Genomic DNA, 15,743 nt, shown 5'->3' on the forward strand with positions numbered 1-15,743 from the left:
GACACTTTCCACATTTTATTTACATTTTAAGACTAACTTTAATCTCAATCACATATCCATACATTTCCTTTGTTTCACTAAAACTTAAATGCATGGTTTATTAGAACAAAGACTGTAAACAAATATTTGCCATGTCCGATACATGTAACACACAGGAGCTGCTTAACAGAAATCAATCCCCCCATTTTATAAATACAGGTATCAAAACAATCCTGAACATACTTTGTGACACTACTAGTAGTCGGCACCCACACCCTTGCAAAATTAAACAAGATGAGCAACGGTATTCACTGTACCTGCTACTTCAAAACAAATTTAACTGCAGCTCTTTTACTAAGCAAGATGGATAAAGCATGCCATTTATATTTTGCCTTCTCAAGAGATTATTTTCAGAAACGTACATTATTCCACAGCAATCTGACACTTTCTGTCATGCTTTCATCTTGTAAAACCTGAATTCCAATTTTAGGCTATTTCAGGCTTATACTTAAATGACAGTGCCTCGATAAGAGAAAAAAAAAATAATTGTGCTGCCTTTTTCTCCCATAGTGCCTGAAAACATATTGGGCATACATATAATATATATATTCTTACAAATGTCCAGGTCATGTATACCAGCTGAAATTCTTTTAATGTGTGGGTGTTTGCATTGTGAGATTTAATCAAGACATTAACATGAGTAGAAGGTTGTTGTTTTAAGACAGAAGTTTGAGAATCGGCTAAAATTAATTGTTGTAAGTTTGTCCCTCTGGAGGTTGTGGAAGCTTCATATTTTCTTTGGACATCATTAGACGTCTTAGCTCTTGAAGTACAACTTTAATGCTATAAGAATTTTGCCATTTTGCTAACACTGGTATGCTCCGCGCATCCACCTAGAAAAAGAAGAGGGAGTTTTAAGTTATGACAAAATACAAAATCTCCACATAAATAACCGCTATTGACCTAATTGTTCTAAGAAAGAGTCTAAGCATTCCCTGACACTTTCTCTATGGGATAAAGTCCCTGTGTTCATAAAAGTTTTCCTTAAAATATATCATATACTTACATACAGGTTCTGCAATAAAATCCACGCAGGTGAACCCTTCCATTTGTGCTGACACTAATATTAGTGAGAAGGAAAGGGGCGGGGGGAGGAGGAGATCAGTGAACCGTTCGCTCCAAAACTGGAGCCGTATCTTGTAAAACGTATTAATTTGTTTCAAATTACCCCCAAAACAGAAGAAAGTAACCACCTTCATTATGCCAATACATACATGTGGGGTTTCCTCAGTTCTTTAAAAGAAACTGCCACACAGGAGTTTGTAGAATACCTTTCTAAAGGAAAATTTCCCTTCTTTGTCCCTTGCTACAAGTATCATTAGTCATTTATTTCACATCGATATTACATGATGCTTCTGATACATCCAGAGTTGTGATGTATACTAAGAAACAGCTTGAAATAACTGATTCATAATGTTTGGACATCTTAGTTCTTTGCATCCTTCTTACAGTAAGTCATCTTACGGAGCCATGAAGATTACTATACATCACTTACCAATTTGAATATGAACTGAAAGGAAAGGACATGGGACTTCTCCTATGCGCTTATAAAACCTGTGGGACAATTTACACAATGATATTATAACAGAGAGGTTTCCATAGGAAAGTCAGCAATTGAAAGTCAGTTTGGGAACCGTTTTGGCAGCAGGTAAGTCCTGGCCACCCAGCCTCTGCAAGGAGGAACTTAAGACAGAGGGGCCTACAACTGTGCAACTGCAAAGCCAGCCCATGGGCAGGAAGAGGGGGCTATTGCATGCTATGAATTCCATTGGCAGAGTAGCACAAGCAGCCCACATGGCTATGAAAGTGCTGGAAACTACTGCTTTATGATTTAGGCAGCATAAAAGATCAAGAAGTTTCTTATCCAATCTTAATTAGGGCAAACTGAAAGAAAAAACAACACTGGAATCAGAAGTAAGAACATTAACACAGATGTTTTATTTCCAGATTGTTCAAAGTGAGGCTGAATATTTTTGGAACACCTTTCTGTAGGGGGAGACAGAAGCCAAGGTTTAACAACATGCTGGCTTGGGCAGCAATACTAAGCCAAGAAACTTCTGCTGCCTCTCACTAGGCACTTGTTCCTTTAACAGTGCTACTGCCTATCAGCTCAGGTGAACCATGGAATGTATGTGGAGCTACTTTCTGACCACCTTGGAAAGAAGTGCCTAAGCAGGATCCTTGATCCAATTCACAGCTCAGCACTGTAAGTGTCTCTCTTCACACAAATAATGTTCTGCTCAGAGTCAGGAACCCCTTAAAGTCAGCAGAGCTGCCAAAGACAGCATATGATAAAAACACACTATAGAGGGCAGTCAGACAACTTGATAATTATTATTAAACATTAATAAATTAGGAAGAAAAAGAGCACCAAAAGGAAAGCTCCATTATGCAGCAAGATCATGCCAGTTAAAAATACACGTGAGCATGTGAGTTAAGACAGAAAGGTTTTGAAAGTAACACTGCTCAGACCATCACTGTAATTCCTGGACTACGACTACTACATTTTTAAGTTGTATTTGGTTTAATGTGGTAGATAAAAGAGGCAATATCAGAGCAGAATAATCTTTGCAACTGGAAAAGAGGTTCTCTTTTCTTAAAGAGCAGACTATTAGATAAAACCACCAGTGAGTAAAAGGGAAATTCTGATAAGCGATCACCTCTGTTATCAAGTAGCAGCTTGAGTAAGGCATCATTTAGCCTGAATCTTTGTTCTGAGGTACCAAGCTCTTACAGATCTCTTCCTCTCCAATTCTTCTAGCTAAGATTAAAGGAGGAAACTCCAGAGTTTCTATCCAACGAGCTGGACCCAGCAAACTAGGAACAACGTGCATTTGTTTCAAAAGTTAGAATAGTAAATGTTACACTACTCAAAACTGTTCTCCATATAGAAAATGCCATGAGAAATGTATAAGACCACCATTTTTCCTCACAGGGTCCTACAGAAAGAAGAAAAACTTCATGGTGGTTAAGTATCACAGTAACAGAAGAAACAAGGGCTCAGACCTTATGCTCACTTAGCATATAGCTGCAGATGTTTAAGAGTATATTTCCCCCCTCTCACACAGACACACTTATTAATATTTGTTAACACTTCTCGGCAGCTAACCTGACATCCTCTTCAACTTCGCAAAACAGAACAAAATGTGAGAGTACTCCCTGAATGCTTTGGTATAAGTCCTTTGGCAGACTAGCAGTTTAAAAAATTTCCATGTTAGTCTGAATCACAATACTTTCTACTAAAGTAGCTGAGGAGAGATCACATTATGTGTCACTGACCTGCCAAAAAGAAAAATCAATAATCTCCCTGAGAAAAATAGAGGGGGAAGAAGCCACAGTAAACAGCTGTCAAGGACTCAGTAATCATAACAGAAGATTCCCAGCCAGGAAAGACGTGCACTTGGGGGTGGAAGCCTACTTGATAATAAACTGTTTTAGAAGACCACCAGTAAACAAACATGGATAAGAAGAAAAACATAGGTTTAGTATTTAGTAGGTTTAAGAAAGAAAACTTATTATCTATTCAGATAAAGACTGGGTTAGCAAAAAATGGCTGGAAGGGCAGTTGCTGTGGGACTCCCCAAATGAATGTCTTCAGCCTAGCAATTCTGCTTTCATACAGTCTTCCTTTTCCTCGCCTCTCCTCAACTATGCCTTTATAGGCTCTCTAAAATCTGAAAATCTGCCTCAACTACAGCACACAGCAGTCAGTCACCAGCATTATTCAAACAGTGCAATTCTACATACACTAGCTGTACTTGAACATGAGACCTGATCACTTAAGAAGAGCCTCCAACTTTTCTTTCTTGGCTGGCAGTTTAAGCCTGTTGCTACATAGACTGGAAACTTTGTTTTAATAGTGTTATGGATGTTTTCTGAGTAAAGACTGCTAAACATGACATTTTTGATGCTGTTTATCTCATCTCTTTTCTGCAAGTCACCAACTTTTTTCATGACATGTTGCAGCAGTGAAGATTTTGGCTCAGATTCTGTTTTCTGTGTTGCAGAATTTAGTTCCAAGTTAGTGCACAATAAATTCACTTTATGAAGAACAAGGGTATTTGGAAGAATGGTACAAACTATGTTCAAACCACACAAAAGCATTACATAATATCCAAGTACACATCCTGGGACACAGAGGGAGAAATTTCAAGGTCACACAAAAGCTAATAAAGCTGAAAACAGCAAACTGAAGACTATTTTATTCTCGGGGTACACCATTGTAAACCTTTAAACAATAGCAAGAGAAGCAATACGTATAATGCATATTTTTTTCTAAACAATTGAAATTAAAACAAAAATTTTATACAATATTGCAAAGTATTCAATGTTTATAATGTTCCCAGTATCTTAACTCTAAGAAGTAGCAAACTGCTTAGTCTACAACATACTCAAAGCAATAACTGGACAAGAGTTTACAGATTTACAGCTGAGAAAGTCCCAAGTGAGTTTAAAGGAAACAAATATTTCCAGCTGTAAATGGTATTTAAATGAACAGAAGTGACTGGAAATATTGCAAGACAATGCTGAAGAGCGCTCTCACAGATACAAAAATCAGATATCCTCAAAAGACCATAGGAAAATAAATAGCACATCAGAATGCAACCTGTGTTTTATCAATACAGGATACACACATCTCCAAGAGAAAAGACCCTGAAGCACCAAGAATGATAATTTTTTCAGAATTTTACAACAGTGATGCCATTAGCAATACAGGCATTTTGTCCAGCCCTGTATAAGTACTTGGACTAGCTTTTCTGAACTTAGTATCCTAATTCTGTATATAAATGCAGTAGCTCCATAGGCAAATTGAAAAGCAGAAAACCACAAAATCTAACTTGCAGATAAGAACAGGAAGGCAATTAAACTGAGTGACTCAGAGCACTTAAGTTTAGTCTTCTGAGAAAAAATACTTTTGAAGTAGTCCTCTCCTTTCCTGCATTAAATTTATCGAACAGCGATCTCTCGGATCCCTGATGATATGCTGGTGGTGGAAAAGTTACTTACAAGCAAAGCTCTCTCAGAATAATCAAACAAAAAGTCAATAAACTTGTAACTGTCAGTACAGATTAATTATTACCCACATGCACTTTTGAGAACCACTGCCAACAAGGCAATGTGAGACTAGCTTCCTTAGATCACTATTAACTCTAGCACATATCCATCTCCCCCCTCCACCATTCACACTCCAACTCAACAGAAATTATCACCTTCTAAGCTCACACTGGGGGCTCTACTTTTCCTCAGGTGTTAACAGGCATACACCACCTGTGAAGCGCTCCTTAACAACGTTACAAGTGTTTTGAGCAGTATGATAATAGTGTTAGAACATACAATTTCAGTTGCTGTTTATCTCAGCTCTCTTTTCTGCAAGTCACCAATTTTTTTAACTTTAAGCAATGTGAACAAAAGCTGGCCACGTGAAAAAACAGGGTGCGGAAGCCTGGATAGTAGAGCCTGTCTGAAGATGAAACCCTGTCATTCAAAGAATGCAGCAAACCGCTTATGATCTATTATATGAAAGATGATCAGAAAGTGTGAGAGAACTTGGAAGAAACACAAAGGAACTAAAATAGAAAGCAGCAATGTGAACTGTTCCAGGGATACTGAAGGTGCCTCTAGTTTATCTGACATATTTGGCACAACTCTAGTGAGCACAACGGCAAAATAAGCTAAAATGCAAGATACCGTCACAATGGGTACAATAAAAATTACATGATAAATGAGTTTTAAATTCACTAGCTATGAAAACTATTTTCATTTAAAATGCTAGCTAGTCCTATTTAAATCCATTTTAAAAAGTTATGAAGGATTTGCTATGCAAACACATAAGATATGGTTTACAGAACTGCTGGGGAAAAACTGTATTAAGGTTTTGTATAAGCTTAAAAACCTAGCAATGACTGGATTTTAACAGTGCTTTTAAAACCACCAGGCAGGTTTCCTGTCACAGTATTCACCCCATTCCTCAGCAAGCTGAGGAAGGATAGACTTCTCCAACCAAAAATCAAGCCAACTGACTCGGTAAACACGAACTTTTGGGCTCTGCAGGTCTGAGATTCTGCTTTGGAAACCAACACCTATATTCTCAGGCATGCACAGATGAAGCAATGAGGGCATACTTCTTTACTGATTCAGAATAATACATGTTACCAGGGAGGGGTAGGAAAATAATATTCTAAACATACCAAAAGCTCTGCTGCATTCAAGACCGGCAGCTTTTGCTAGTCACTACCTCTTAATAAACATATATACTTAGGCCACAAGCCACGGTTGTGATGAAGTGCAACAGCTGGTTTGTAGTCAGCAACTTTACTAAGATCTTCAGGTAAAGTTGTTGGCTATGAAAGAAGTACTTTTAAATGAATTTTAGATTACTTCTGAAGCGTTAGAGCACTGGCTTTGGATGTCCAAACAGTACACTATCCTACCACCTACAACAGCTCAAACCCACCCCTAAGAATCTCTCCCTCCTCTACAGTCATTGAGATACTTAAGCTTCAGATTTCAGTACTGCTAATCACAAAAATGCAAGTCCATCTTTCTTTTAGATCTTGCAAATTATTTTAAATCCAAAGATGCTCTGTGACTCACCTCTAAGTATTACCTCAACCCAATTACTTTGCATTCACTAGAGACAAATGTACACACGGACAAGTGTTACATTTTATTGTATTTCCTGCTGATATACATATATATGACTGTAAATGCAAGACAGCTGACATCTCTCTTCACTGAGCAATGGAGTACCTCAGTGTTATTCACAGGACTGAAGTACCTAGCGAATAACGGAGTAACAAACTTGCTTGAGCTGCTGCCATCGCATGCGAACTCATCCCACCCTAAGTGCAGGATCAGTGAAAGTAACTTATTGCAAATTGATCTTTGAAACAAAAGCGATTACCATCTATATCAAAAAGACCTTAAGACTGAAGCTCAGAATCACCATGGGTTTGAATAAAGCCATTAAAAGAAAATAGGAGTTTAAAGACATTGATTCATTATAGGTGAGTTACTATACCCAGAGTGAGACACATCAGGAACAACCTCAATTTTCAACTAATGGAATCATTAGATAAAGCTTGTAGTACCCCTGTTACAATATGAATCTAATCCCCTTTGTAAGAGTATTACAGGGGAAATACCTACTTGTGGCTTAAACATTTATTTTATTCTGTTAAGAACTAAAATTTTCAGCTTCATTTAAAAGAAACAACTGTTTCAATACTATAATGTTCATCTCATTGATAAGCCACTCAGAACCACTAACATATTGTAAACACCTAAAGATTTGAAGTAGTAGGCAACCAAAATTTGATTTAAACCAAGTACTTATACAGTAAAATTTAAGCACAAAAGCTTTGTCCAACATGCATATCCTTCACCTGTGTTTTTCCACAGAAATAATTTATAGATTAACATGGTTGATCTTACCATTTCAACTTACCATTCCATTGGAATTATTTATTCCGTTCATATTAATTTTAGTTACAAATCTAACTGTAGGAGGTGCTTCTGGATATTTAGGTCCACACTCTACTTTCAGACTGTATATTCTGTTTTCATAGTTTGTCTAGAAAGCAAAAAGACAGACTAATGCATCTTATTGAAAGCTGAATATTAATTAAAAAAAACAAAGCAAGGAATAAAGATGAAGAAATATGAAATAATTATTAATCTGTTAATATTAGGTACCAGTTAATGATCTTGGATTACTGATTGATATTCCACTCTTTTGGTTACACTGACTCTTGATGAATATGTATAAGTTATACTACTTATTGACTGTACCATAAAAAAGTTCTAAATGAATACAGTCCTTTTTTTTAAATTCACGTTTACTCTCACCTCTCCTACCCACCTGCATTCCCAGAAGACCTTTGGCACAGTAGGGGGCTGAGAGAAAAATCAATAATCTTTATGAAAATTACTGCTTTCCCCTGTAAACAAATATCTAGCACTGCAAAAAAAAAATGGAAACGGGGAAAGACAAAGATGCCGATAATCCAACAGTTAAGACACAACCAAGAAGAAGATAACAATAGTATTTGCAAAAAAACGTATTCTAGATATCCAAGACTTCTATAGCTGAGAGTTGTTTGGTTTACTAGCGGATTTATAAACTTTGGACAGGAAAGTAACAGCTAATTTGCAGAAGACGTCACTCCAAAGTTACCATGGAATAAATCATTCTAAGTGCAAATGTACTTTGAGAAAGTCCAATTAGAAATTAATATGGTTCTATCTTTTTTTTTAATCTTGTCAAGTAGGCCATGCATAATAAAAAGTGTCAGTGGCTCTGCTGGCCACTGATGCACAGCCCTCTGCGCTCACAAAGGAAGATAAACCCAGTTTGTACACCTGTCTTTCCGTTGGCAAAACAGATACAGCTAACATGAACCCAAAGCAGTAACGTGCCTCTGAACTTACTTCCCAGAAATACCATCTTTAAGCTGTTCTGCAACAGCCAGCTGTCACTCTCTCCACGTAGAAGTATCAATCATGCAGTCAAGTTATTAAATGACAGTCCACTCTGTGGTCAATTGAAAGGCAGAGTGGAGACTGGTCTACTGAAGCACCCTAACTGTGTCCTATAATTATGAGAGCCACAGAGACTGAGCAGCAAGTGGGTCAGAAAGAAACAAAGGCGAAGCAGGATGTCCTTTGTTAGAAAATCTGTTTTCTATTATTTTTCCCATTAAAAGCTGAAGGCCCACTATAAGTAATCTTGTCCTGTTACAGGTAACAGAGCTGCTACCACAGCAAGAAAACACAATAAGAAAAATTCTCAATATTCACTCAGATAAAACAATTTACTTCCCCAGAAAGGGATGCTGTCACTTACAGTGGAAATAGGCAAAAATGCTCACAACTCTGAAAAATCCAAAGAATGGCACTCATTCTTATTCCCTTGTTCCTATCCAGGTGGTTTCTCAATTTTGCTCAGTTCTTCAAGTCGCTGTTTTACTGCAAGCCAAGCATCCCTGGTTAGCTCCCCAAAAAGCCTAACACACACCCAGTTTTTTCGGGGTCAGAAAGATGTCTCCTTTAATCCAAAACAAATCGTCCCTTCCCCCTTCCATGCTGGTTTGCCCTTCAAATGAAGCAAGGAAATAAAAAACTAATAAGCAATTTTTGCATGTCTCTAGAGAATATACATCTGTGAAACAATTCATGACATAGACAGTATTAGCAACTTTCTCTGTGTTCTGCCCAACTGCATGCTGTCTACATAACTCAAACAATTCCAAAAACACTCATCATCTACAGACTCTGAAACTGGATATACAAGTCTCCTCAGAGCACCACCACTGGCTTGGGAGCAGGTGGCTTCCATTGTCTACAGTCACCACGTACTGCAAGTCATTCTGTCAGCAAGACTGCGTGTCCCTGAAATGGTCTACAATATTATTTGCATGCACTCTTTCATAAAGAAAATAAAATGACAGCAGTACAAATTGACCGGAATGAAAAGTGTATCCCACGTTGGGATTTTTTTATTTTTGAAACATATGGGCTCCTACATAATAACCACTCCCTGCAAAGATGTCTTAGGAGTCTACCTTAGGTTGAACCAGGAACCAGTCACAGGCAGTTCTGGAGGCTGTTTGGAGAGTCAGGGAGACACTACTTTAGTTACCTTCTCTGGAAGTTCTTTTCAAAACCTGTAAATCTACCAACTTTCCTCAAAATGCATTCAAACAAGGTGATTCCACAGAAGCTAGTTCCCAAAGCATACCGTCATTACACTTATGTTTTAAATTGTTTCTCCCTCAAATGTATCCAAGTCTTAGGAGCTCAGCACAATTATCCAGATGTTCAAGACAGTCTGCTGCAAGTTACAACTCACTCTGACTTCCAAAAGGAGCTTGAATTACACTGAATCTAACTGTGGAACTGTTACTCTGGAAGACATTATCTGAGGCCAGTTTCTGATCTCAGCTCTTGTCTTGGATAGTTCTTCCAATAAACCCTGCAGCACTAAAGGACACAAAAGATAGTAACCTCACATTAGCAGGGAAAGATATGTGCCAGCCTAGAGCTACCTGAAGTACACTCGTTTAAAGTTCTCGTTTACACAGTGATCTTTTTTATAATATTCTAACTCATGAGAAAGCATGCACAAAAGTTACGCATCAGGTAAAGATGTGTCCACTCATATCTGATGAGGCTGATCCTCAGCCACTAGAGCTGATTACTTCTGCAGTTTTTAATCAGTCTAGATGACATTCTACAGAACAAAAAGGTCAAAAGGATTCAAACTTTGTGTATATATTTTAACTTATCAGAGGTAATTAAAAACTGTTTGGTCTTTTGGCATGATTCAACTGAACTGCATAAACTGCTATACTGAATGACTGACAAAAGCAGTGAAAGTTGAAAATATATTGTCAGTTTGCCACAGAACTGAAATTACTAAGCGCATATGATAAACTGTGGAAAGACAGTTACCCTGTTTACTGTACTATCACTGTACACTTACGTGCACTAATGATGGAAATATAGACTGAGTATATTCTTAACTTATTACTAAGTCTCAAATCACAACTGGTTTATACAGACAGCTGCAGAAACATGGACTAGGGAAAGCTAGACTAAAAACACCAACATACCAGGAAGCAATGAGTTCTGACATGAATATACACTGTTTCTACAACCTCATACATATAATTTTAACTAATTCCTTTACACTGTAGCAAAGTAACTTTTTTTTTTTTTTTGCATTTCGTATTGCCTACAAACTTAAGAAAAATGTTTTAATTCATCACACTTACCCTCGGTGGCCCAATAATCATTCCTGTCCATCTGGTGAGTGTCATATCTTCATCATCTTCAAGGCCCCAGCTTACTGTACCATCACCTACTCCTTTCTGCCCTTCTTCAAGTTCTTCCAATAAGCGAAAATTACGAGGTACTTTAACTAGAGAAAAGGGAAGAATGGAATTAATACTGATCATTTTAAGGAAAAGGTAAATAGTTTCATATGTTATGCACTAGCAACCACTGAATATGCTTTCAAAGCTAAACAAATATTTCCTGAGTGAATTTATTTAGCACTTTCAATTGTTTTGCTCTTATTTAGCACTTATTTATTGTTTTGAAGCAACTAACCACTTCACTGGAAGCCAGTTACTGCTAAGTGATAGCAATACAAACTACAAAAGAGAAAATAAGAAAGCTCTCTTTGGTTTGAGATGGCTTAGTTCAAGTTCTCTTTCCCAAGCACAGTACTGCTTAGAGCCAGCACATTTCAAAAAATCAATTCACTGTCTGTCACATTCTATTCAGCTAGAATCCACCTAAAATTGACATGGCAAATTCCCTCCAAAAACAACTAAAGAATGCAACTTTTAACACAAATTATCTTAGTAAATGTAAACTGTAAAAGAAAGATTGAAACAATTTCAATTGATTTAAACTTGATTTTAAAAAAAAACAACACTAATATCTGTAAACAAATATTTAAAAAATTAAGTCTTTAATCTAGTGATTATTATTATTACTCCCACTTAACACAGGAAAAAAAATAAAAAGCACAGAAACACCGATTAAGTTGTTAGAGAGAGATAATGACATATTCACAACAGAATATGAAGATGCGCTGCCTCTACAGAGAGCCAAGTAATATTCACTTACTGAACTATAATTACTGGCTTTTGATTACTATCCATGAAAACAGACAGATACTGATAGGTGGTGAACAAGTGGTTGTTTAATTGCCTACATCACAGAAGCTAAAATGGTATTTCAGCACTGATGTAGGGAACAAAGCTAATTAACACTTGCGCATGCAACCATGGTATGCTTTTATTGTCAAATAAAATACGCACAATGATGTAGTAGTGATATTACAATACAATAAAACTTCAATTTTCTTATAGCTACTTACAGCTATAGTGTTTTCCATGATCTTTACTAGAGATCCTTTCTTGTACTGGAAGAATCCAGGTACTCTATAAAACTAGAACTCTAAGACTGGGTACATACAAAGTTGTTAGCAAGAACTACATACTGTGCAAGTTTGAAAGAGATGGGGTCAAAGAAAACTGGTTTTCATATCAGTTATTTAGACACTGGGATTTCAGGTTTTACGTTACCCTAGTCTGTATTCCAAGCCGTTTCTATGCAAAAAATTAAGAGCAATAGTATACAATGATTATTTAGTCAATATGTATGCAATATAGAACAGCACAGATAAACATACCCTTCAGCAACTGTTCAAATAGCTTATCTTGCATAACTATGGTTTCTCCTCAACTCTGGTTAAAACAATTACTTTTTTTAAAAAAAAAAAAACACAGACTAGGGAGAGGCTCTTAAAAATCGCAGAAACAATTGTCTCCAAGTTCTCCAAATTCCAAAAATCTCCAAAATCATTAAGAGTATGGCATCAGGACAGTGCAAGGACATTAAATACCTCTGTATGGCCTCACCTTCCTTCCTGCTTTAGTATTATCGCTCATCTGAGCCCATAATGAACTACTTCAGCTTGCTAACTGCGCAGAAAATTATACATTTTGGTTAGTCTCCTGATAACTTAACAAACCAGCCCAGCTCATGAAGAGATCTGACAAGTACCAGCATGAAAGCACAGCCATGACAGCAAAAACTCAGATAACCTTGATGTAAAAACAAGTTTTAATGAAGTTAGACCACTCTGGAAACTTATTTTCACAGATAAGAGATCACATATGGTTACCTGAAAGTACTAGCACAGTACATCAAGGAGCAGATCGTTTCTCAGTACTTTAGCATAGATCCTTTTAAAAAGCTTCATTGAAATTCATTTGCCCATTCCTCTGGTCCCATCTTGACTTGTTGTTAACATTAGATCTGTACATTTATATATCTAATTCAGACTAGGGATAAGAACTGACAATCACACTTCTATCACATTATGGAGCACAAGGTTCTTCCTTTTGCTCCACATTCATATATGATCTGGAATGGAGTCTGCCAGGAAAAGGTTAACTCTTCTTAGAAAAAAATAAACAAACCAGCAGGATAAACTTCTACTAAACTGCTTGTTTTGCATCACATAACTGTATGGCTTCTCATTGGTAGGTGGAGCCTCAAACGGAAAAAAACCAAAGCCCCATCCCCAAAACACACATACTTTAGCATCCAATCATTATCCGGGATTTCTCCAGTGGCTTAAATCTACCATTTCTCAGAATTCTTGCTCTGACCGCAGACCTTCAGATTTAGTTTACCTCTTTAAAAAGCACATAAAAGACAGTAGCAAACAGGCCTTAAGTTTATGTCTGACCACCTGCTATCACCTTTCAGTGCAGCCGAGATGATCCAACTGCTCATTGCCAGAAGAGGTTCTACACAACAGCAACAGTTTTGGGAGAAGGCACTAACCAGGCTCCTCTATTAGCCAAACTGGCACACTAATTTAGCAAAAAGCTGTTTTTCCTTTACGCAAAAATAAAATCCAAACAGTTAATCAACTGAATTGACTCAGGAAGAAAGATCAACAAATGCCAGAGCTGACCACTGTGTCTTTCAGTGCCTTCCTTTGCAAAACCATGACTGTGGGGATGAGGCAGCTTTTTGTGGCAAAAAGTCATTGGACTGTCTCGGTTCTATCATAAAATTGTACTCAACACACAAAACTGTAGAAGATGACAGTTACCAGAAAATAACAATCCCTTACGACTAACGGTCCTGTGTTCATCACATTTTTTCCACTACATTGTCTGAGCTTACCAGCTTCCCTAACTGCCCAAGGAGAGCAGTAAAGGACTTGTGAAACCTCCAGAACATCTCCAGAAAAAAAAATTTAGATCTGCTCTGAAAAGAGACAAAAACATCTGACAGCAAGTGCCAGGCTCCCCACACTAACGTTACTCTCAGTGTAAGAACTAGATAGCAAAACACTGCTCTGAAGTTAAAAATAAGAGTCAAAATACCTAGTGTTATAAAAAAAAGAAAACAAAAAAAACCCCAACAAACAACCCCACCTCATAGCACACCACCCTACTGAGATTCCAACCCATTAAAAAAAAATCCCAAGAGAAGCAAGATGTCAGTTCTCAACCAAAACTGGACCAAACACATGTTCAAACAGGGTGCCTTTCAGAAAGTTACAGAAGCTGACAACATTTGGGTTGGGGTCACTGGAAATTATTGTATAAATTAAGATAAACCCACTACTTCATAAGAGCACTTCCATACTTACGGTACTTAGTTCACTTCCACAAACATATTTATTCCTTTATTTATGAGCTCATAAGAAATGCACAAGATCTTTAAGATTTAGGCAACAACCTCTCCCACCCTATTTCCAAAGAGGCACCCTGATTTGTCAACTGACATTAGAGGGGCAGACCAACAAGCTCTGCACAACTTAATTATGAATGTCTACTAGAGCTTTTTGCAACAAAGGATTACCAGGTCACTATATTTTGTAGCCTTTACCAAAAAAACAAAACAAAGACACCCACAACCACACCCAAACAAAAAAAAAAAAACCAAAAAAAAACCAAGGGGGAAAAAACCACAACACAAAAAACCCCAATGCTCCCACAAACAACCCCCCCCAAAAAAACCACTAAACCTAAGCTTCTATATCCCTGGCATATACGATTAATGTTTTATCCTCAATACTTCAACACTACTGAATGTTTTATTAGGAAACCATTGTTGACAGATTTCTGACAACTGACACGGAATACTTAAAAAATTAACACACTGGATATAAAGGTAAGGGGTTTTTTAATGACAGTCTTGGAAATTACCAGCAAAATGAACTGCAATTAAATGCTTATGCTGTCCTCAGCACCCACTCATGCACTCGTGTGCACTATTGCACTCTACATGTTTGCTTTGGTCATGCTATAACCTTTACGTAATACAAATCTACCTAGCTTGAAGAACACAACACAAGTACAAGATTGCACCTTCTTTGCAGTAAAACAGCAGCAAGAACTTCTATCTAGAAGATCAGGTAATGACGGTCTGGATCATTTGGAAATTAAGTTTGCTCCTAGTATCCAGTAAATAATTCTTGTTCTTCTCACTATTTCACGTATTCCAGGGGGCACAATCTAAATTGTATGTTAATGGTACATACACAGCTTGCAGGTTTGTCTCTAATCCACACAATACAATTCATCAAAATTTTGCTAAAAACTTTTAAATCGTCCTTGATGAAATCTGAATAAGGTTCAGGATTTCATTTACAGAATTTGGACAATGAAACAACATCCTTCTATTCTAGTTTGCAGCTCATCAGCAATAGGAAATTACAGAAATCACCCCCATTCTCTAGCTGACTACCAGACCTCAGGTGTACCTGCTGGAACAAGCAGAGCAATTGAAGAAATGCTTCTAGCCTTTCACCACCATGGGTCTGCCAAATACTGTTCTCCCCAATTCCACTTGCTGATGGGACCACTAACCAGCTTCAGACAAGTGCAGACAGGTTGGTTTTACACCCTGTAACAGGCGTCCCTCAGCTAAAACCTCTTCCTTCCAAGTGAAGGGGATTAAAGCAGTCATGCGATTTTATCACTGGCAGAGCTGTAGGAGTGGTAAGCTCCACTCAGTAGGCTGTGATTAACGGCTGGGTACAGCACTGCACCCAGCGCAACTATTTGCAGTGATGGATGAAGGCTGTCCAGGTGAAAATATAGCTGGGTTCATCAAGATTAAAAAACATCAAGATTAAAAAGGGAGGGGGAAGGAATCTTCAG

General features: G+C 37.5%; 1 protein-coding gene across 2 annotated transcripts in view; it reads right to left on the reverse strand.

Moving 5' to 3' along the window:
* Nucleotides 1-15,743, reverse strand: part of UBE2V2 (ubiquitin conjugating enzyme E2 V2) — a 28,894-nt gene continuing 13,151 nt past the window's right edge. For both annotated transcript variants that reach the window (XM_064442743.1, XM_064442744.1), the window contains exons 2-4: nucleotides 10,815-10,960; nucleotides 7,487-7,612; nucleotides 1-872 (exon numbers count right to left, since the gene is read on the reverse strand). In XM_064442743.1, coding sequence (XP_064298813.1) covers nucleotides 726-872; nucleotides 7,487-7,612; nucleotides 10,815-10,960 — 419 coding nt within the window. In that variant the 3' untranslated portion in view covers nucleotides 1-725. The remainder of the gene's footprint in view (nucleotides 873-7,486; nucleotides 7,613-10,814; nucleotides 10,961-15,743) is intronic.

This window comes from Phalacrocorax carbo, chromosome 2, assembly GCF_963921805.1.
Source record: "Phalacrocorax carbo chromosome 2, bPhaCar2.1, whole genome shotgun sequence".
NCBI classification, from domain to species: domain Eukaryota; kingdom Metazoa; phylum Chordata; class Aves; order Suliformes; family Phalacrocoracidae; genus Phalacrocorax; species Phalacrocorax carbo.